Here is a 21556-nt window from a genome sequence, read left to right on the forward strand (position 1 = left end):
TTCAAATAAAAAATTTTAATAACATGGTTACATCATAATACAATACCTCTTTACATACTCTAAATATCGCTTACATCCTATAGAATAATTTGTTTTGCACTGAGCATACTTCACATTCTCTCCAACTTTTATCCGCTCACACTCATACTGAACGAATTGTCATAAAATTCTGTAATTATAAATTTTTGTAATTACGACATGTCGGACTACCAATTTCCCCACTTTTTATATTGAGGCCAAGCAAAACCGATACGGAAATACGTTATAACAAATGTTATAGTTATGTACAGAGTTTACAATTTAATCTCTTCTCAGAATATTGTAATTGATTATGTAATAAATATATGCTATGTGAAACACTTTATGAAGGTTCACTTCACTTCCATATTCATTATTTTCAAATACCTCAATGGTATGAATTAACACAAAATTATTTTAAAGCTTTTCACTTTGTTTTCCTTGGCATAGTTGAAAATGTTTATGCGATTATGAAGCCATACGCAGTATAACTACTCAATTGAAAGAAATTAATGTTTTACCCTTCAATGTTAAGTTAATATTTTCTATTCTTTATCACACATGCTCAAAAATACAAATACTAACAATACATTGTTCATTTTTATTGAAGTTTCTTTATCTGATAATGATAACGATGTTTCTTTTTGAGCATGTAAGATATTTATTTGTGTTCCTACATCTGTGCAATAAATTTGTTTTGCCTGAATGTATAATCTTAGACGTAATTAATTCTTTTCTTCTTTCTTTTCAGCCCCATCTTCTTGTTGACTTTGACTTTGACTTTGATTTTGACTTTCCCGTTCCGCAGCCATCTATAACCAAATTCAATAAATTCAATGTTTATCGAAGTTTCAAAAACTTTATTAAACAAATTGAAAATTAAATAATGTACCTTTTTATATGCCATTTCAAATAATTTAAGGCTTGCTTGTTGCAATTCATTCGTTTCCTTTTTAATTTCCTCCGGGTCTACATCATCTTTCTTACCTAATGTCTCTCGCATTTTAGCAATTAATTCTCTCAATTTGTCGCACTGCACATAACAATTGAAATTATAAATATAAAAAGCAATAAAAATTCATATATCTACATAAAAATATTATGCATTCTTACTTCTTCTTGAGGTACTTGTTGTTTATATTCTTCTAATTTAGTTTCTGTATCATGAATAATTCCTTCTGCTTGATTTACAGCCTCAACTCTTTCTTTCTTAATCTTATCTTGCTTAGCATACTGTTCAGCATTTTTAACCATGTTTTCAATTTCGTCTTTACTAAGACCACCACTTGACTGAATAACAACTGAAAATTTGTTAAATGAATCTTTTAACGAGAACTCTTTAATTAATGTTAAGGGGCTTTTCGTGTATTTAAATTGTACATACTTTGCTGTTCTTTTCCAGTGCCTTTATCTCTAGCAGACACGTGAACAATGCCATTGGCATCAATATCAAATGTAACTTCTATTTGTGGCACTCCTCTTGGTGCAGGTGGAATGCCAACAAGAGTAAATTGTCCCAAAAGTTTATTATCGTTAGCCATTTCTCGTTCACCCTGATGAACTTTAATTTCTACTTGAGTTTGCCCATCAGCTGCCGTAGAGAATACTTGACTCTTTTTTGTAGGAATAGTTGTATTTCGAGAAATCAACCTTGTGAATACTCCACCCAACGTTTCAATACCTATATGTGAAAACATCAATGTATAAAACTGCTGTAAAGATAGTTTCATCGTTAACGTTTTCTAACAATAAGTGTAACTCAGAATACCATATTCTTCATGATTGTCAGAGAGAAGATTAGATATGATAAGCATCACTGTACAACAGACAGTTTAAATTAATTATTAACAAAATAAGTAAGTACCCAGCGAGAGGGGTGTAACATCCAAAAGAAGAACATCAGTTACATCTCCGGCAAGTACTCCTCCTTGAACTGCAGCACCAACAGCTACAGCTTCATCAGGATTCACAGCTTTGGATGGTTGTCGACCAAAAATTTCTTGTACCGTTTGTTGAACTTTCGGTACTCTCGTCATACCACCAACTAACAATACTTCTCCAATGTCAGATTTTGACACTTCAGCATCAGAAAGAGCTTTCTGACATGGTTGAACAGTACGTTTAATTAAATCGCCAACTAGACTTTCAAATTTACTTCTAGAAAGCTTAAGATTCAAATGCTTTGGTCCACTAGAATCCATAGTCAGATACGGCAGATTTATATCTGTTTGAAGTGAACTAGACAATTCTATTTTTGCTTTTTCAGCTGCTTCTTTCAATCGTTGCATAGCCATAGCATCTTTAGCTACATCTAAACCTTGCTACAAAAATATCGAAATATTAATTATTGTTATCATATGTTAATGATAAAATTTATTTCATTCTAGAACACGTACATCTTTTTTAAATTCTGTTGCAAGGTAATTAACTAAAGCATTATCGAAGTCCTCTCCTCCCAAGAAAGTATCTCCATTTGTGGATTTTACTTCAAAAACTCCTTTCTGAATTTCCAAAATTGAAATATCAAATGTACCACCTCCTAAATCATATACTGCAATGCTTAAAAAAAAAGTATAATATTAATAATATTTTCTTTATTATACATTAAAATGAATTAAAGTCACTAAATTGGTCAGTGAATATCTTCAGCATGTTAAAAAAAACGAATGCTAAGAGACGAAAAATAACATCATCATTCCAAATTGTGTACATATTTTACATACTTTTAATAATCATTATAATTAAGATATTAATGCAGTGGTTCCTAATACGTGCGCCACAATACGTAAATGGGTGTGCTGTCAAAGAAATTTAAAAAGTATAAAAAATGCAAAGTCAAATTCGTAAGAAAGTATATACAGCCCATAACTGTTAAAATGACACACTAAAGTGAAAATCAAATAATTAATTCTTAATTGTAGATGTTCCACATCATTTTATAATATATTAATAGGTTTGCTATACATAAAATGGATCTCACATTTAAATTATTACAGAACCAAAACCTTTTTACTTTGTCTAAAGTGTACTGTGAGTTTCAGAACCACTGTACTAATGTAATTATAAAAATTTCAATTCTTACATTTTGTCTTCTGTTTTATCCATGCCATATGCAAGAGCAGCTGCTGTTGGTTCATTAATTACTCGAAGTACATTAAGACCAGCAATCTGTCCAGCATCTTTTGTTGCTTGTCTTTGTGAATCATTAAAATATGCAGGAACAGTGATTACAGCATTTTTCACTGAGGTATTTAAATATGCTTCAGCTGTTTCCTTCATTTTCATGAGTACAAATGCACCAATTTGACTAGGAGAGTACAGTTTACCATCTCCCCCTTGCACCCATGCATCTCCATTAGAAGCTCGAACAATTTTATAAGTTACAGTTTTCCTAGAATTGTAAACATTAATTACTACTACACAGTAAAAGAAATATTAATAATATTTATTTTATATATAGGACACATCACACTGAGTAATAAAACCTTAGATCGGAATATTAACTGTCTCTTTACTTTATTTCTATATATTATGTATTTTGAAACAGCATATACTTAATTCTTAAATATTCCTAAAAAGTAACTATTTTAAATGACTTTTAATTTAATACAAATTATAAACAACTTGAAAATATTTAACCCAACAAAAGAGATAATTACTAAGCATGATTAACAACGAAATATCTGCTCTACAATGTATTAACATCATGATAAACTTATTAGTGACTTTTCGATATTTACAGAAAGCATTTATCGATTTTCTTCCACTTCTACACATGCTTCACATAATTCTTTACCACATTAAGAACTCTCTTAAAAGTTATGGAATCCTGTCGAATCATTTTAATTATTGCGAAAAGGAATAGTGAGTTTATTATGTTAATGTATAAAAAAAAAGGTTACATCGCGTAAACGTTTAAGATTTTAATGTATTTTCACTAAGACTTTTTACTTAATATGGTGTACCCTCTCAGTCATATAAATACTGTAACGTTTCTTTTTAATACCATGTATAAATAATAATACATACATATCTTTTTTCACTTCAGGATCATCAAACTTTCGTCCAATCAATCGTTTTGTAGCATAAAATGTATTTGCTGAATTTGTAACTGCTTGACGTTTAGCTGGCATACCAACCAAACGTTCGCCATCTACAAATAAAGTTTTCATAAGATTTTCATTATATTTTTAATGAAACATAAGCTAGAATAATAGTTGTATTATAACTAAAGTTGTATAAAACATACATGCATATAAATATTTAATACATTTGATACAAATTTTAATTATATTTACAATTAAACATTGCACATAAAAAATAATTATACATGTTCAAATAAAATACTTTGATAATATATGAAACGTGTATGTTATAACAATTTTTAACCTTTAGTAAAAGCTACATAAGATGGAGTCGTTCGTGAACCCTCAGCATTTTCTATCACTTTAGCTTGTTTTCCTTCCATAACGGCTACACATGAAAATGTAGTTCCAAGATCAATACCAATAACCGCACCTTTCACTCCTTCAGATCTATGTAAATAATACATTTTTAAAATATAATTGAAACGTTAGATCTTCAATAACATGCTGGGACACCCCATTATACTTTATATTGTAATTTTCAAATTAATAAAATGTATGTTATTTTCAAGGTTATCAGGCATAAAAAAATTGGATATTTTCTAATATAGGAGTATAACCTAATAATATAATACATAAACATAAAATAAATTTTCTAGAAACAACATTCTTTTATAATGTATTGGTATACAAAAAAGAAGAAAAATTCAACTGTCAATGTATTAAAATAATATATATTTGAAAAATAAAATGTAATAAAGAATTTAATAGAAAAAACATATTTCATTTACTTGTATCGGTACTGATGTAAATTTGTACTTTGTTGTGGCACAATGTATGCAGGAGCTGCCACCTAAAACATATTTAAATATTTTAAATACTGATATATGTGCTAATATAAATGTAAACTTTTTTGCTTTAATTCAACTACGAATTATTATCAGTGCAAATAAATGGAACAACATGTAAAATATGTTTTTAATAATTATAATTTATATGTGATAAATATAAGTGTACAAAATAACATGCATCTCTATATTCTTGCATAAAATTTAGACTTAAACATGAAGAAGAAATTGTTCGGATCACGTGCCGGCAATAAGGCTTATATTGTCTCACGGCATTACAGAGAAGAAATACACTTAATATTTAGGAAGAAGAGTACTCGGTATATATTAACAAAATCAATAACATGTTACAGAAAACAATAAAATTGGTTTTTATATTGTACGAGATATACGTGTAGAATATTCAGAGAAAAAAGTTACAGCTAATAAATGTAAATCGCCATCAAAAACTTACATTTTTAAGAATTGTGCTAAACTGTTGTTTCCTAGCGATATCGCAAGTGACATTACTACATCCTCGAGTTAACAACTTTGCAGCGGTTAACATTTTAATTTTTACGCGTTATACCGTTCAATTTAACAAAAAATAGAGGATAGACGCGAATATCCCAACTTCACGTGTTGTGATGCAACCCTCGCAGAGACTTATAATGCGCACTCAACGCGCGCACAAAGGCTATTTCCACTCCGAGTGCCAAGATACGTAATCGTATTCGACCAATAGTAACTAAGATCCTAATGTATATTCCAATCAATGTACTGCATAGTCTTCTTGCCTTTGGAACATCGAGAATTATCCCGAATGTTCCAGCAAAGAATAGATGTCAATAAATAATATCAAGATAATACAATTTAATAAGTAATAAATAAATTGTTTGCTTTGTACTTTAAATAACTTGTTATAATAACAGTATTTGTTTGAGTAATATATTTTATAACTTAGAAAAATGGTTTTTCAACGATTAGAATTGTACCCGAAGGTACTATATTTTTAAACATCCGGAATTTAAAATGGAAAATGTTAAAGAAGTACAACAATCCAAAATATCTACAGCATAATTACTGATTTATTATGTTATTTGAAACTGAATAACATAATTTTATAAAATCTTATACGGATTAGATTTAATTCTAACCGTTTAATAATTTCGGAAAACAATACTATAGACAAGGACCTTGTTCGTGACAATTACGTTTTACCCTAAATAATATACAAATATTATAACAATTTTTTATTTATTTTTTTAAATGAATGTGAATTTAATCATGTTTAATTGTGCATTTCACATATAATCTTGGGAAATAATATAATCTAAAAATTACAGACGATAACAAATTTCTAGTTACATAGTAACGAAATTATTAATTTAAAATAATATATCTTTCAAACATACCTTTATATTTTCTATGTTCTTCTTTAACAGAAAAAGTTTTAACATTTCAGAAAACTGATTTTTAACAAAATAGAAAAAAATGAAAGTTCTTAAAGTGTTTAAATTTCTTTCTTAAATTATAATATTTATACAAACTACAAGAAATTAGTTTTAATATTATAGAAAGTAAAAATGTAATGTAAAGCGTACTTTTTAATGTTGACTTTTAAAAAATCTTTAATTTTGTGGAAAGTCAAAAAACTTCTATATACAAAGTTCTTCTTATAACTTTTTGAACATTGATTTTTATATATAAGAATAAATTATGTATTGGTTTAAAAGAAAAATAATATTTGTTCACTAGTTTTATACACATACAGATCTACATAACAAAGTACTTACACATTATCATAATGTATAATATACACAATTTAGGTATCATACAATATCTTAAATTAAAAATATTTTATGATGAAAATTAATATTTTTTAAGCAAAAGTTTTACAAACAGGTCTTAAGAAAAATTAATTTTGTTTCTTAAAACAAAATATGTTTCATTTTTTGTTTTAATAATCATATAATCACAGAAATAATAAACATTATTAGCAAATAAGTATGATGTAATGATTATAAACTTGCTACTACATTTGGATTTCGTATCTTTGTTATAACTTTTTTATAAAGTATTTACAATCTATGTTTGTATAACATTTTTTTTTATTTCTCTTTGTAGTTAACACAAAAGTTAACACAATAGTTTAAGCAGTTAAACTATGGACATTCTGTATATGAGATGTTTCATAGCACATACAAATATATATCTTGTATTTCGTTTTTAACTTAAACGCTAATGTAAATAAATATCTATTCCCTACCATTAATTGTGAGATTTGTCTAAGAAGATCAGAAGTTGCTAAAATGTTATAAGTAAAAAACTACAGCTAAAATTTAGCTAGTATTTCTCTTTTGAAACCATTTGTATTATTTACTAAACATTTATCATATCAATCAAAATGTAAGAAGTATAGGAATATTCTTCTTCAACTATAATGTCTTAATTAGGTTTACGAAAACGTTCTATCTAACTTCAAAAACTAACCTGAACTAAAAAAACATTTGTTATTTTATGACTTTATAAATATTTTTTTATTACATACTATTCATTACTAGCTTATTGGTAGTTTTGTTGCTAAACTTTTGTTATTCTTTACGAATTCTTTATTTTCAAATGGTATAAATCAGGGGTGTCAAACAGGGAACTCACGAACTCTTCGTAAAAGGAAAAACCCTAGAAAGCTCGAGAATACTGAGCAAAACGGCTAACTTTCATACAAGAGTTAGCTATCTATAATTATCTATATATTTAGACTTCTATATTTATGTGAATAACTTGTATTATTTTAATTATGCAAAAGATCTTTTTAAAAACCGAAACTCAAAATGAACAATAAAATTAAAATTTAAATAGTACACTACATAAATGATTCAATAACAGGAAAATTCTCAGATTTTTTGAAATATTTTGGTGTCTATTGAACTGTCTTATAGTCTTTTTTGGAATTGTTTATGTTATAATTTATATTTATAGCAATAATACTCATCATAAAGAGGTAGGTAAATGGATATGGTCGTCAACTTAAATATTTCAGAATGATAGTCCTGAGATATTTAATCCTTTATTTATGTCACATTCTTCATTTACACTTTTTACTGTGAAAGTTTTGTCATTTAAGGATTGGTCTATTTTATTCTTTGACTTGGTCATTCAAATCATCCTGTTACTGTGTGAATCTCAATTCATTTTATATCCTGAATACTGTGGAAATGGGTCTGCCTTGTGATTGGCAGATCAACAAGCATAAAATCTCAGAACGTGGCCAATATTTATTGGAGACAGGACAATGGTCCGACTGCAAGTTTATTGTTGGACAAGAACCTCATCAACAAACATTAAAAGGACACAAATTATTTTTGGCTATGTCCAGTCCTGTTTTCGAAGCAATGTTTTTTGGAGGCATGGCAGAGAAAAATGATCCAATACCAATTCCAGATGTTCAACCAGAGGCTTTTAAAGCTCTGTTGGAATATATATATACAGATCGAATTGATTTAGGTTCTTTTGAACTAGCTTGTGAATTGTGTTATTGTGCCAAAAAGTATATGCTTCCATCATTAGTAGAAAACTGTACAAAATATCTGTGGTCCGATTTATCTCCAAAAAAAGCCTGCAGAGCATATGAATTTGCTAAATTATTTGAAGAACCAGTACTTATGGAGAAATGTCTCCAAATTATTTGCACAAAAACAGATGAAGTTTTAAAAGAATCTAGTTGGGAAGATATTGAGTTAGGAACCTTATTAACAGTGTTAGAACAAGACAATTTGCAAATAAATTCTGAAATTGAATTATTTAATGCTGTAGAATGCTGGGCAAAAGCAGAATCTGCAAGAAAATCCCTTGATCCTAGCAATGGAAAATCATTAAGAGCTGTAGTTGGAAATGCTCTATTGAAAATTAGGTTTTTAAGTTTAAGTCCTCGGGAATTTGCAGAAGGTCCATGTACGTCACCGCTACTTACTCAAGACGAAGCTTTTGCAATTCTTATAAATATAGTAGCCAGTGGAAATAAAGCACCTATGCCTGAAGGTTTCTCAACTGATAGACACAGCAGAGGGAAAGCATTACCAACTTCAGTGCTAAATTCAGAGTATTTACCTGTAAGTTGCGCTAGTCATAGTAGTAACAATGATGAACTTTATAGTTTCAGCTTTCACAAAATTATGTTTTATTTTTCCTTTTATAGAAGGATAAATTATTAGGTTGGTACATACCACACTCCAGTGGTACAAATGTAGAATGCTATAAGCCAGTTTATGATCCATATAGAGTATTATGTCCACGGGAACATGTATTAAAAGGACCAAAACATTATTGCCGCAGATCAGTACTTCATAAAACAGTTTGCTTTAATAGGAATATTTTAGACTGTTCTGTTACTTTCACTGTAACTACAGGTATTTGCATACTTGGTGTACAAGTACCTACTCAAATTGTGAGTGAGGTGAGTAAAATGTATTAGAACACAATTTAGTTACATTTTATTTTAAATTAATTATTATTGATTATCAATGTTTTACAGAATAATGTGGAGAACATATGGCGTGGAATGTCGTACAATGAAATTTTATACGCTCATCTTCTTGATTCCGATGGTACACGATTAACTTATACACACTTTACAACTAAAGTGGATATAAATACACTTGTGGAAATTTTGTTTAATCGGCCTGTTTACATTCAGAAAAATAAGGTGAATATGTAACCAACTTCTTAAATTTCATAAAATCCTAATTTTTGTATAGTTCTCTACCTAATGCTTATTTTTCTTATTAATTTTAGATATATCGAGTTGGAGTTGTTTTTAATACAAGTGGTTCATACCCAAGGGGAGAGTGTAGTACCCATGAAGAATGTGATTCTGTAAATTTCTCATTTGGCGTTGGTAACAGTGAGGATAGTGTGCGAGATGGTCTAATTCGATCTATAATTTTCACATACCATTAATGTTGGTATTGTATACTAAAAGCAACATTGTCTCACGTAAAGAAGAATCTAGATACATACATTGAATTTGTGATAATACAAAAGTCAACTTTATTATATATTCTGTTCATTATTTTATATTTTAACACGTTAACTGTCATGGGAATACCTAAGAACGGTTACTAAAATCTCATAATTTATTTATCATAATTTATTTATATCTATGTGTAAATATAAACTTTAAAAAAAATAAAAATAAATAAAGACAATACATGATTATTGATTATAGCAAAAATAAGCAAAAAGATTGTGTAGGCCCCACAAACATTTTTAAGAACTTTCTCCTGGCGTTTAACGTGTAAAGTTATGATGGTGCTATCCTTCATAAAATTTTGAAATTAAATTTAAGGATTGTATAAAGTTATATTCACTGGTTGTAGTTATAATGAAACTAAACCTTGTACAAAATAAATTTGTGTAATCTACATAAAAATTTCATTATTTTTATTAAAACTGAGACTAACTATTTATGTTATATTTACTTCTGTATTTCCCTCTGATATCATTTTTGTTACAATAATTTATAAAAATTTCCTTTTATATAAAAACATAATTACCTGCTTATATGTCATTAATTTTATACTTAAGAAGTACATTAAATTATTTTTTAACATTAACATTATGTATTAACGTGTAGTAATCATAAATGATGTTTAGGTTTGTACTTAAATTTATTCATTCATTACATATATACACATACATAATAATTAACAAATTTCTTACAAAATATAATCAATCTATATGATCAAGTATATACTTTATAATACAAAAGGTAATAAATCTGTATCAGTTACAACTTCAAGATATAAATAATAAATATAACTTACAATAAAAAATTGCTTAAAATTTCATATTATAGTATACATAAAAAGTACATGCAGTTTACTGGTAAAATGCTCAATAACATTACAAGAAATATTTTAAATTTGAATATTTCTTTAAGTTTTATGTACAATAAAGTCCCATGTGTCTCGCCATCTCAACTTCAAAACTTCCTTGGCACTTAAATGTGTTGTCCCGTAGCTAAGTAGGGAAAATTTTTTAAATATGTATATAATAAAAACTATCCAGATGAAAGTAATGCATCTTAATATGTGAAACAGAACATTTTGTTGGAATCGAGTCCTGTAAATAAAAAGTAACAAATAAATCTTAACAAATTAATTTAAAAACAATAATATTAATAACTTATTGAACATACTCAATTAAATAGTATAAATGTTCTACTGTTGCTGCTGTAAGCAATAACTTAAAAATTAATGCTGGCAAATAATGATGAAGGAAAAGAGTTCTTTCAACAAATACAAAAGGTAAGAAGTGTAATAAGTATCCAGTTAATAAAATGGTTCCAATATTAGAAAATTTATTCCATTCCATATGTGTAATATCGAAGCACATTCTTCTTCGTCGTAACATATAAAATATAAATAGAAAAGAATATATAACCACACAGAGTGTAGCGGAATACCATATTATTATATTTCCTAAAAGATATATTTGAGCCTGTGATAAAAAAAAATGTTAAAAGAAAAGAGTGATAATACCAGATACTAATAAACTTCAATAATTTATCTGAATAAATGTAATTCAATTTAACTTACATTACTATCATTCGAAACCCAATATGCAATTCCTCTAGACATCAAAGGCCAATCTAAAGGACTGCTAGAATACATATGACTCTTTTGCCCTTCTTGACCACTAAAAAACATTTTTATTTGTAATTCCAAGAATTTTTCCCAAAAACTCAAAGTGGTAGCTTGTAATGGAATCATTTCAGCATTAATTAATTCTCTTTCTCTCTGTTTCTGATCTTCACTTTTGGTATATCTATGTTCCTCAACATTCCACATAGAATCTATTTGATCTATTAATTTATCTGCCACTACTTCGTGTTGGTTGAAACCCCAATCAGGTAATTGCCTTCCGCTAAACTTTAATGCATAATCTGTATTTACATGTATCAAACGCACTTGACTTTGAATAGCATGCCAAATATTGCCATTAGTATTTTTGTTAACAATTTCAACTCTCCAAAGATTTTGTGCTGGCATGGATACATTATAATCAATGTAGCAAGACACTTCTTGACTTTGAGGTGTCATCGGAGCTGCAACATCATGTGAATTTAATGCTCGACTTGTAATTCCATGTACTAACTGTATAATGTCACCATGTTTTATTGGCTCACGAGGTTTAGTAACAACTAAATCATTTCTTTCTGGCTTTTTTACAATCCACCAGTTATTAACATCTTTAAAGGAGTAACATGTAACTTGTTGTTGATGCGAGCTACCTCGACCATCTGGATATTTTAATGGATATATATGATTATGGCTATGAAGCCAACAAGCTCTTCCATATGTGTGCCTTAAAGTAATTTGTGAACCATGCGTAACTTCTAATGGTTGACCTTTTGTAATACTGGCAAGACCACCTTCCAAACTTGCTTGAAAAGCGCTTGTCATTACAGAATCGTGTGGCCCAGCTTTAGAGAGAATAGATAAATGAATATAGAATATAGTCAAATAAACAGTACAAATTACACCCACTATTACAATAATCCTTATTATAAGATGTATATATAATACTGTGCTAGATAAAGATTTTCTTGGTATTAGAGTCCAATAATCAGAAGCAATTAAGAATAATGCAAGAATCAGTGAATATAATCCAACATACTTCACGCTAAAACAAAAAGATAAATTAGTTTCTGGCAATAAATAAATATTAAGACTGAGTAATATTCTTATGAAGGTACCATAATGCACATGTTAAGTTTGCAATACCCAAACTTAGCCATATCCACCAAGATAAAGTCATTGGTTGATCCATTACTTTTCTAAATTTCATAATACATATTAATCCAAATAATGAAAATTGCATTAAAATACTTTCCATCAAAATAAATCTGGATTGTGTTAAGAGAGCATTATCTGAAATATTAATAAAAACATACATAATTAAAATAACTAAATAAAATGCATCATAATAAAGATATAATATAATAAATTACCGAATAACAATAATATTCCCGCTAATGCTGCAGTCCATTGTTTCAAACCCAATTCTAAAATTAAGTGATAGGCCGTTGGAATTAAGAAACTGCCACATAACGCGGGTACTAATCGTAACGCGAACAAAGGAACGTTATCCGCATAGGAGCTTCCAATTGTATCAAATTTAAATTGACCATCGAAACCCGCCAAATATGCTATTACGGAAATAAGCTGTTTTCCGAAAGGAGGATGCGAATCGAAAAAAAATGTTCTTCTCATATAAAGTCCTACATATTTTCCGTAATGTAATTCATCAAATCTGTTCCAAATAAACATAATATTTAGTTATCTTCAGTTATTAAATTAAAATAAGTTTTAGAGTGATATCACGATTAAGTAGTGTTTATTTAGTTGTATGAAAATAATACAATAAATACGAAGCAATAAAAAATCAAACTACTTGGAAACAATTTACGTGAAATTTGCGTATATAATAAAATAGATCATTAACAGTGCATACATAAAAAAACCTAATTTTCTAAAGAATCATACTACTTACATATAAAATTATTTTTAATTGTTTATTATTAAAATTAATGGAAATAACTTACACAATACTGCGTGGTTCTTCTAAGCGGTAAAGACGAGTGACAATTCCACTTATCAGTAAAATAATTGAAATTAAATCGATCTCAAGATTTATTTTAATTTGCGTTCGTATTGCCGTCGTTGCCAGTGATTCTTTCACTTTATATTCCTCAAATGTGTAAGAAGGAATTTCTGCATCTTTCTGTAAAAATATTTTTAAGATCATAATATTTATATGAATAAAGTTTTTCATTACGTTGATATAAATATATCGAAATTAAATTTAAAAATTTGGATATTTTTGATATCCAAATAAAAATGTTGTAAATAAATGTTATTCTAATGTATAGGTAGGAATATTAAATAAAATATGGAAAAGTAAACTTCAAGACAGGTTTAAAATTCTACTACATATGAAAACCCTATTTTTAATTTTAAATAAATTTCTTACTTCATCTCGTAAAATATTTTCGACACAATTGGCAGAAATATCCTCATAATCAAACTTGGCGCTTTGCACTTGTAATTCCTTATTATCTTGTGTCCTTGTTCTACGTCTACGACGAACTTCCATTGCATAAATTCTCTATTGTTAAAACACTATTATGATTTTATATTATTTGATTATTCTGATTTTTTCACTTCGAACAAATGAAGAGATTTCTTAAAACACTACTTAGAGTCTAGCGTCGACACGTCATCAATCGAGGAATAGTTTCAACACAACACTGTCTTGTTTAAAAAATTTTAATACTGAATAAGAGAATATATCCTAATATTCTTATTATCTTTAGAAGTTTGAAATTATTAAATAATACGGTGAATGGTGAAGATTCAATGCATAAAATTGATGAAACAACATTGACCTGAGGTTAATACCCAACAATAAAACATAACGGTACCGTCTCTGAAAATCCTTTTCATTCAAACTCGTATAACGGTTTGTTTTATAAAGTAAGTTACAAAGTTACAAAGTAAAATTAATAATATTTCATTGCCCTAAAAATTAATCGGTATAATGAACATGATCAATATTGTATTTATATGAATGCATTTGTTACAGGTATAAATATGAACACTGGTAATATCACTTGTCCTATTTGCTCTAAAGAATTTTCGTCTGCAGTAATAGAAAGTCATGCTAGTAAATGTTTGTTTTTAAATGAATCAACAAGTAGTGAATCTTCAACTTCTAAGGATAGGAGTCCTGCTAGAAAATTAATTAAATTGAGTGATTCAAAAGTAAAAACAAATAACTTGGGCACAATAAAGAAAAAAAGTAATTTAATAGAGCCATCTTCATTAAATACAGATATTCAGAGTTCAGGAATTTCATCTAATTACAATGTAATAATACCAATGTTTTTTTCTAAGACAATTTTGTAATGTTTAAATTGGTTATAAAGCTAACAATAATTTTAGGTAGATAAAGAAATCAAAAAGTCATTTAGAAGTGATCATGTTCCACTTGCAGAACGAATGAGACCTACAACACTTACAGGATATGTTGGGCAAATGCATATTCTTGGTCCATCTTCTATACTTTTTCAATTATTACAAAAAACTGAAATTCCAAATATAATATTGTGGGGTCCACCTGGTTGTGGAAAGGTATGTATCAAAATTTTCGTATAATAATTTTATACGATTTTAAAATACATAACATTTGGAAAAATATGAAGGTTTTATATATGTAAATATAAAGAATGCTCTAATATTAAAGAGTTTGCATATTTTTCATATGCAATATTTATAGAAAATTGATTTTGATAATTTTTACTATGTTACTAAACGTTTGATGACTAACATGTTATACATTACATACTACTTCTGGTATAGTAATATCTATTTTTATATTGACTAATTACATATAATACATTTTTATTAAAAAAAATATTATTAAATTTTACAAATATCAAAACAAATAAATATTAATAATGTATGAGAGTACTACAGTACAAGAATTAAAGTTTATTTAGAATTTACATTTGGTTTTATATTCATGTATGTGTAAATAAAATATACAGGGTGTATTTAATAATTGGAATGGACTATATCTCTGTTCTCGATGAAGTTAGAAAAGAATTATAAAGGAAAATTTTATAGTATTTTTTTTTTAATGAAATTGTTTCCTTTTATATAAATTGTTTCTTTGTGTAATTTTACATAAAATAGGTTTAAAATACTATTATTGAAAATATTATATTATTTGAATATTCATAGAAAACACGCTGTTAACAAATAACATAGCAAGGTGGTGGTTCTAATATGACAAAATATTTACACAACATTGAATATTCAAAGCAAAATATCTTAAAAAATTTTTAATGATAATATCTTAAACCTGTTTTACGTAAAATGACACAAAAGAACGATTTACATAAAAAAAAACAGAGTTTCATTTAAAAGAAAAATTCAATTGCATCAATGCATTTATGAAAAATCTGGCATTATAAGTAGTATGATAGAACCTGACAAATACTGTAAAGTTTTCCTTCATAATTTTTTTCTAAATCATTGAAAAGAGAATTATAGTCTGTCTCAGTTATTAAATACTGTCTATATATTTTGTATATATTTAAAGGAATAATATATAGTCACTTTTATTTGAATTTTACTCTGTATTCCATTATATTTTGTATAAATACTTATACAGATCTATTTAATTTTAGACGTCCTTAGCAAATGTTATAGCACATATATGTAAAAATAATTCAAATGGCAAAATAAGATACATTAAGTTATCTGCAGCAATGGCTGGAGTTAATGAATTAAAAGAAGTTATTACCGTAGCTTCTAATGAATTAAAATTTAAGAGACGCACAGTAGTATTCATGGATGAAATACATCGGTTCAATAAAACTCAACAGGATATATTTTTACCTCATGTTGAATCTGGAACTATTACATTAATTGGTGCTACAACAGAAAATCCTTCCTTTAGTTTAAATTCTGCACTTTTAAGTCGGTGTAGAGTGATTGTGTTGGAAAAACTATCTGTTTCAAATTTAATATCTATATTAAATCGAGCTGTATCTTCTTTGAATGGAATAGTACACAATACAATAAAAAATTTGGAAGACTCTAACGAAATACCAAAATTTATCATAGATAAAGCTACCATAGAGTGGTTAGCAGAAACATGTGATGGTGATGCCAGAATAGCTCTAGGTGGTCTTGAATTAGCAATTCAATGTAAAGTATCGAGTGAAGAAGAACTTTTAGTTAATCCTGTTACAATTACTTTAGATGATATTAAAGAAAGTCTCAAAAAGTCCCACATGTTGTATGATAGGAAAGGCGATCAACATTATGATATGATTTCTGCTTTACATAAATCAGTCAGAGCAAGTGATGAGAACGCTTCTCTCTATTGGTTAACTAGAATGATATTAGGTGGTGAAGATCCAGTTTATATTGCCCGGAGATTAGTAAGAATGGCATGTGAAGATATTGGTTTGGAAGACCCAAAAGCTCTTGGTAATATTAAATTTTCATTTACTATTTCTTGTTTGTAGCATTCAAATCGTTATACATTGAAATAGTTTTGAAAAATTATTTATAGGAATTGCTGTACATACAATGCATAGCTGTAAAATGATTGGAATGCCTGAATGTGATGTCCTTTTAGCTCAATGTACAACATATTTAGCAAGAGCACCAAAATCAAGACTAATGGAAGATGCACTTAGAGCTGCTCAGAAAGTAGTTGCTGAGTATAAAGGTCCTCAACCAGGTGTACCATTACATTTAAGAAATGCCCCCACAAAATTAATGAAAAATCTTGGTAACTATTTTATATCATATTATATCATGTTTTTATTTAAAGTACAATTCAAGAACCATGTAAAACTGTATACAAATATTATTTTAGGATATGGTAAAAGCTACAATATGAAACAAAAACACGAATCTGGATTATGTTACTTACCAGAGGGATTAGAACATGTAAATTTCTTTGATGGAAATGAAAACTACATGACATAAAGATTTAAAATATCGTAGAATTTTTTTATAAATTTATTATAATATAATTATAATGTTGAGTTTTATATACCATATTATTACAGCCACAGTATTAGTTACCAAATCTAATCAGAATCTATAGTTTTTATACTGTATTAAAAGTAAAATATATAAATATAAATGTTATGTATATTACAATAATGTTTAAGAAACTTTGTATGTCAGATATTATAGTACTTTGTTTCATACATATCATGTTTTTTCACTTTGATTATTTTCATGCTGTGTTATTATCATTTATTGACATTTTTGCCATATGATAGTTTTATTATTTGCAGGCATATTAATAATGTCTATCAGTTTAATACCGTTTTCTTTCGCCAGTTCTTTCAGATCCTTAATATCACGTAAACCCCAACTTGAATCTTGAAGTCTTAAAGACTTATCAAAGTTGACATTACTTTCTGGCGTTATTTTTCCATCTATAGCATACGGTCCATAGGTAAAAAGAAAACCATTATCTTTTAATAATTTACCTGCATTTTCAAATAAACGAATAGAACATTGATAAGGAGAAATATGCATCATATTTGCATTGTATATATAATCGATGCTAGCTTCTTTAAAACTACCATTATCCCAAACACTGAAATCGGTAGTAATATCTATTTTTAGTGGTTGTTTTACATTTGCAAACCCGTTTGCATATGCTGATATACTGTGTAACAATCTTGGTTCATATTCCGATGGATAAAATGTCACATGTGGGAAATGAGGAGCAAAATGAGCTACATGTTGTCCAGAACCAGATGATATTTCCAGAAAAATTTGATCTGCACCATATTGAATGTATTTTCGAAGAACTGAAAGTATTGGATCTTTATTACGATCAGCTGCAGGATAAATAAGTTTTTTCGAGGCCATGATTTTGGACCTTAAAATAAAATTCAAAATATTAATTACTCTTACCATATAAATAATAATTATTTTTACAGAATTACGTATACTGAAATCTCTTGTAATTTAAAATGTATTTTATTATTTTAAAGAGTAGACAAAAAAGAAAAGGAAAAAGATTAAAAAGATTATTCTTACCTATGATAAGCAGCACAATGAACAATAGTATTCATGCTTAATCATCACATTGGTATTGTTTTCTGCCTGAAAAATTCAAATATGAACATACTGAACTTGTAAAGAACAGGTATTAAAAATGAATTCAAACTTTGAGGTTTTATTAATAATTCTAAGGTAAATGTCTAATTTCATTAAAGTTCCATACAATATAGTAGGAAATTTTTACACAATATTATTTAATTTTTTAAAAATAAATATTATAATATTACTTATTTTTAGGCACTAATGTCACAAATACACAACATCAACGTGTAATATTAATATAAGAACTTTTTCTTGAAATTTTTAAATGAGATAAGGTATGGACACAATATGTAAAAGTCACGAACACATAATCATTTATGAGATAAATTTATTAAGTGAATATTTATCACACATCTTAAATTAATTACACAGTAAACTAAACTATAATGAATATATATATATATATATATATATATATATTCCTTAGTTTTATTCATGACTCTTTTTATCATTGTTTCCCTTATTTTTATTTGAATTTTCTTGATTTTTCTTATTTTTTGTTGCATTCGGAATATATACAGAATGACCCGTTTTCTTCAAATGTTCGAACAATTTGTTTTTACTAGGAAATTCTGATTTGCATGTAACACAACAGTGCGTCAAATTTGGAACATCCATCATTTGTGAAATTTTTTTAACTTTATTTTCATTTTCCTTTTCTGGTTGTTTGTTTGACTTTTTGCTAGCTTTAGTTCTCTTAGTTTTAGATTTACTATTGGTCGTAGTATTTATTTCTAAATTCTCATAGTGTAATTCTGCTACATTTATTTCTTTTTCTACTTGTTCTTCAGTCCCCTCAATTTTATCATTAGCTTCCTGTTGAATAGTTTCTAAAATTTTATTTAACGCAGCTTTCTTTTGTTGCTGCTTTTTGCGTTGTTTTTTTGATAAAAATATATCCTCTTTGTCACTTTTATCTTCTTCGTCACTAGTTTCCTCTGTTAATGGATTTTGAACATTCTTCTTTCGTTTCTTCTTGTTTTTTTGTTTCTTAGATCGAAAAGTTTCCTCTTCTTCTTGATCAGAAATAAGTTCCTCTTCAGAAGTTGTAGATTCATTGTCATTTTCAATTGTACGTGGTGGAACATAAATGGCATCATCCATTTGTGGCCCTACAGCCAAAGTTACATCTTCTGGAATAATATCACTATCTGCAGAACTTTCAAATTCTTCATCATCTTCTATCATTGATATCTTCATGGCAGTAATATTATCTTTGTGTTTTTTAGAGTTTTCATGATTTGTAAATGATTTATGTGTTTTAAATAGTTTGTTGCAAGCTACACAATATAAAATATTATCTTCTACTGTATTTTCATCTATTGTGTCTTCTTCGGAAGATAAACTCTCACCGAATTCTTGAGCAAGATTAGCTTCGATACTTTTAAGTTCAGCTTCTATGTTTGAAAATTTAGACCATTCGCATTCTTTATATTCTTTCAATTGTTTTTGTTTCTCTAATAACTGTTGTCTTATTCTTCCTTCTCCTTTCTTCAAATTTTCTTTCGCACGTTCTGCAAGTTTTGCTGCGTAAGCCTGTACACGTTTGTCACGTTTACGTACGAAGGTCACCAGATTTCGTACTTGTTCATTTCTTTCTCTTTTAGCTTTTTCTCGAATCTTTTTATTCTCTTTTTCGATCAATCGTCCTACTCGTCTATTTGGAGCATCTCTAATATCATAAGGATCTAACCAAGCAAATGATTTCTTTGTACTATAACTTTGCCAATAAGCATAAAAATTATGGACTACTTTTTCGTATGAACTTTGCGAGTCTCCGAATCTTGGAATTTCTTCATCAGAGTCTCCTTCTTTTACAAATTCTGCATCTTCAGCTTCTAATTTCTCGAAAACATTACGGTAGATAGTATAAAATCCTTTTTCATCATCTCCATATCCTTTAAAGCATGCAGTTGAAAAATATTGAGTAAGGTCAAGAGAATCATCTTTGTAATCTTCTCCAATGCCACCTTTTAAGATAGCTTCACGGTGATTATCATACCAAGTACGAGAATGAGGATCACTTAATACTTCCCATGCTTGTTGAACAAGTTGAAACTGTTCCTTTGCCTCTTCTGGATTATCTAAATTTTTGTCTGGATGCCATTTTAATGCTACTTTTCTGTAGGCTTTTTTTAAATCATCATCAGAAGCATTTCGTGCAACTCCTAATATCTCATAATGACACTTCATTGTAATAATGAATGTTTTATATCCACGTTGTTAAAAGTTGATGTGCAATGTTGTGTAATACAAAGCTATACAAACCATATGCTAAAAGAAGTAAGATTAACTCTTCAAAAGTAAGAAATATTCAGTATTGTAGCATACATGTTTATTTATTAAAAATTTCCTATTTTGAGTCTGTTTATATCATACATGTAATATAAATTGTATTTATATTAATAGATCAAAAAATATCTTACCAAATGTTATATAACAACGTACATCCAACTATAATTTAATTACTTTTGTTGAAAACATAACAGAGCATAAACGTCAGTTTTATTAATTCTTCGACAAAACTTTTAGTAAAACTTTGTAGAATTTCAAATTTTAGGTTATATATTGTGTTGCACGTAAGATAATACTATCCATGAAGTTATCGTTAGTTCAATACATTTGTCACATTTATTTCGAGATTTGTGACATCTATTTAAAAATTATGCAAATACATATTTAGGTTCGTATTTTCAAATAAGACATTAATATAATTTGATTTTTATATAATAATTACATTAATTCATTTTAAACGTTACTAAAAGTTCTTTTGCAATACGAATGTTTCATATGGCACATGCAATGGTTGACGTTTCCTTATACAAAATTTTTTAAATGTAATGAAGGAAGCATGTTATCCACGTGATTTTCCTAACTGTAATAATCTTAACCTAATAATTGAAACAGACATTTT

The 21556-nt window shown here is 27.9% G+C and overlaps 6 protein-coding genes across 8 annotated transcripts; 2 read left to right on the forward strand and 4 right to left on the reverse strand.

Moving 5' to 3' along the window:
• On the reverse strand, window positions 1-5639 carry Hsc70-5 (Heat shock protein 70 cognate 5). Its single transcript, XM_031988088.2, has 11 exons — window positions 5406-5639; window positions 4895-4956; window positions 4408-4553; window positions 4048-4171; window positions 3101-3409; window positions 2415-2577; window positions 1883-2339; window positions 1403-1699; window positions 1132-1319; window positions 911-1051; window positions 1-830 (listed from the first exon to the last, which is right to left on the reverse strand). Exons 1-11 carry the CDS (start codon window positions 5496-5498, stop codon window positions 744-746), a joined length of 2067 nt encoding a protein of 688 aa, XP_031843948.1. The 5' UTR covers window positions 5499-5639; the 3' UTR covers window positions 1-743.
• A 2509-nt stretch (window positions 5640-8148) lies between these two features.
• On the forward strand, window positions 8149-10361 carry LOC116431951 (BTB/POZ domain-containing protein 2). The gene is made up of 4 exons (XM_031988121.2): window positions 8149-9042; window positions 9129-9386; window positions 9465-9635; window positions 9725-10361. Exons 1-4 carry the CDS (start codon window positions 8149-8151, stop codon window positions 9887-9889), a joined length of 1488 nt encoding a protein of 495 aa, XP_031843981.1. The 3' UTR covers window positions 9890-10361.
• Window positions 10362-10603: 242 nt separating this feature from the next.
• Window positions 10604-14115, reverse strand: rt (Protein O-mannosyltransferase rt). 2 transcript variants are annotated; one of them, XM_031988145.2, is made up of 7 exons: window positions 13967-14115; window positions 13539-13717; window positions 12945-13246; window positions 12690-12864; window positions 11530-12616; window positions 11130-11431; window positions 10604-11053 (listed from the first exon to the last, which is right to left on the reverse strand). In XM_031988145.2, exons 1-7 carry the CDS (start codon window positions 14087-14089, stop codon window positions 10867-10869), a joined length of 2355 nt encoding a protein of 784 aa, XP_031844005.1. In that variant the 5' UTR covers window positions 14090-14115; the 3' UTR covers window positions 10604-10866. The 2 variants fall into 2 exon arrangements, with proteins under 2 accessions (XP_031844005.1, XP_076220621.1); XM_076364506.1 differs by lacking the exon at window positions 11130-11431.
• Window positions 14116-14586: 471 nt separating this feature from the next.
• Window positions 14587-17538, forward strand: LOC116431961 (ATPase WRNIP1). Its single transcript, XM_031988149.2, has 5 exons — window positions 14587-14862; window positions 14938-15126; window positions 16188-16995; window positions 17081-17302; window positions 17390-17538. The coding sequence occupies exons 1-5, from the start codon at window positions 14587-14589 to the stop codon at window positions 17500-17502; spliced, it is 1608 nt and encodes a 535-aa protein (XP_031844009.1). The 3' UTR covers window positions 17503-17538.
• Window positions 17539-17778: 240 nt separating this feature from the next.
• LOC116431963 (methyltransferase-like 26) lies at window positions 17779-21218 on the reverse strand. 2 transcript variants are annotated; one of them, XM_031988159.2, is made up of 3 exons: window positions 21069-21218; window positions 18577-18638; window positions 17779-18415 (listed from the first exon to the last, which is right to left on the reverse strand). In XM_031988159.2, exons 2-3 carry the CDS (start codon window positions 18609-18611, stop codon window positions 17779-17781), a joined length of 672 nt encoding a protein of 223 aa, XP_031844019.1. In that variant the 5' UTR covers window positions 18612-18638; window positions 21069-21218. The 2 variants fall into 2 exon arrangements, with proteins under 2 accessions (XP_031844019.1, XP_031844018.1); XM_031988158.2 differs by having other exon boundaries at window positions 18577-18642.
• LOC116431958 (dnaJ homolog subfamily C member 21) lies at window positions 18670-21220 on the reverse strand. Its single transcript, XM_031988146.2, has 2 exons — window positions 21069-21220; window positions 18670-20916 (listed from the first exon to the last, which is right to left on the reverse strand). Exon 2 carries the CDS (start codon window positions 20833-20835, stop codon window positions 19072-19074), a length of 1764 nt encoding a protein of 587 aa, XP_031844006.1. The 5' UTR covers window positions 20836-20916; window positions 21069-21220; the 3' UTR covers window positions 18670-19071.
• Window positions 21221-21556: the final 336 nt, after the last annotated feature.

Source organism: Nomia melanderi, chromosome 2, assembly GCF_051020985.1.
Source record: "Nomia melanderi isolate GNS246 chromosome 2, iyNomMela1, whole genome shotgun sequence".
Classification (NCBI taxonomy): domain Eukaryota; kingdom Metazoa; phylum Arthropoda; class Insecta; order Hymenoptera; family Halictidae; genus Nomia; species Nomia melanderi.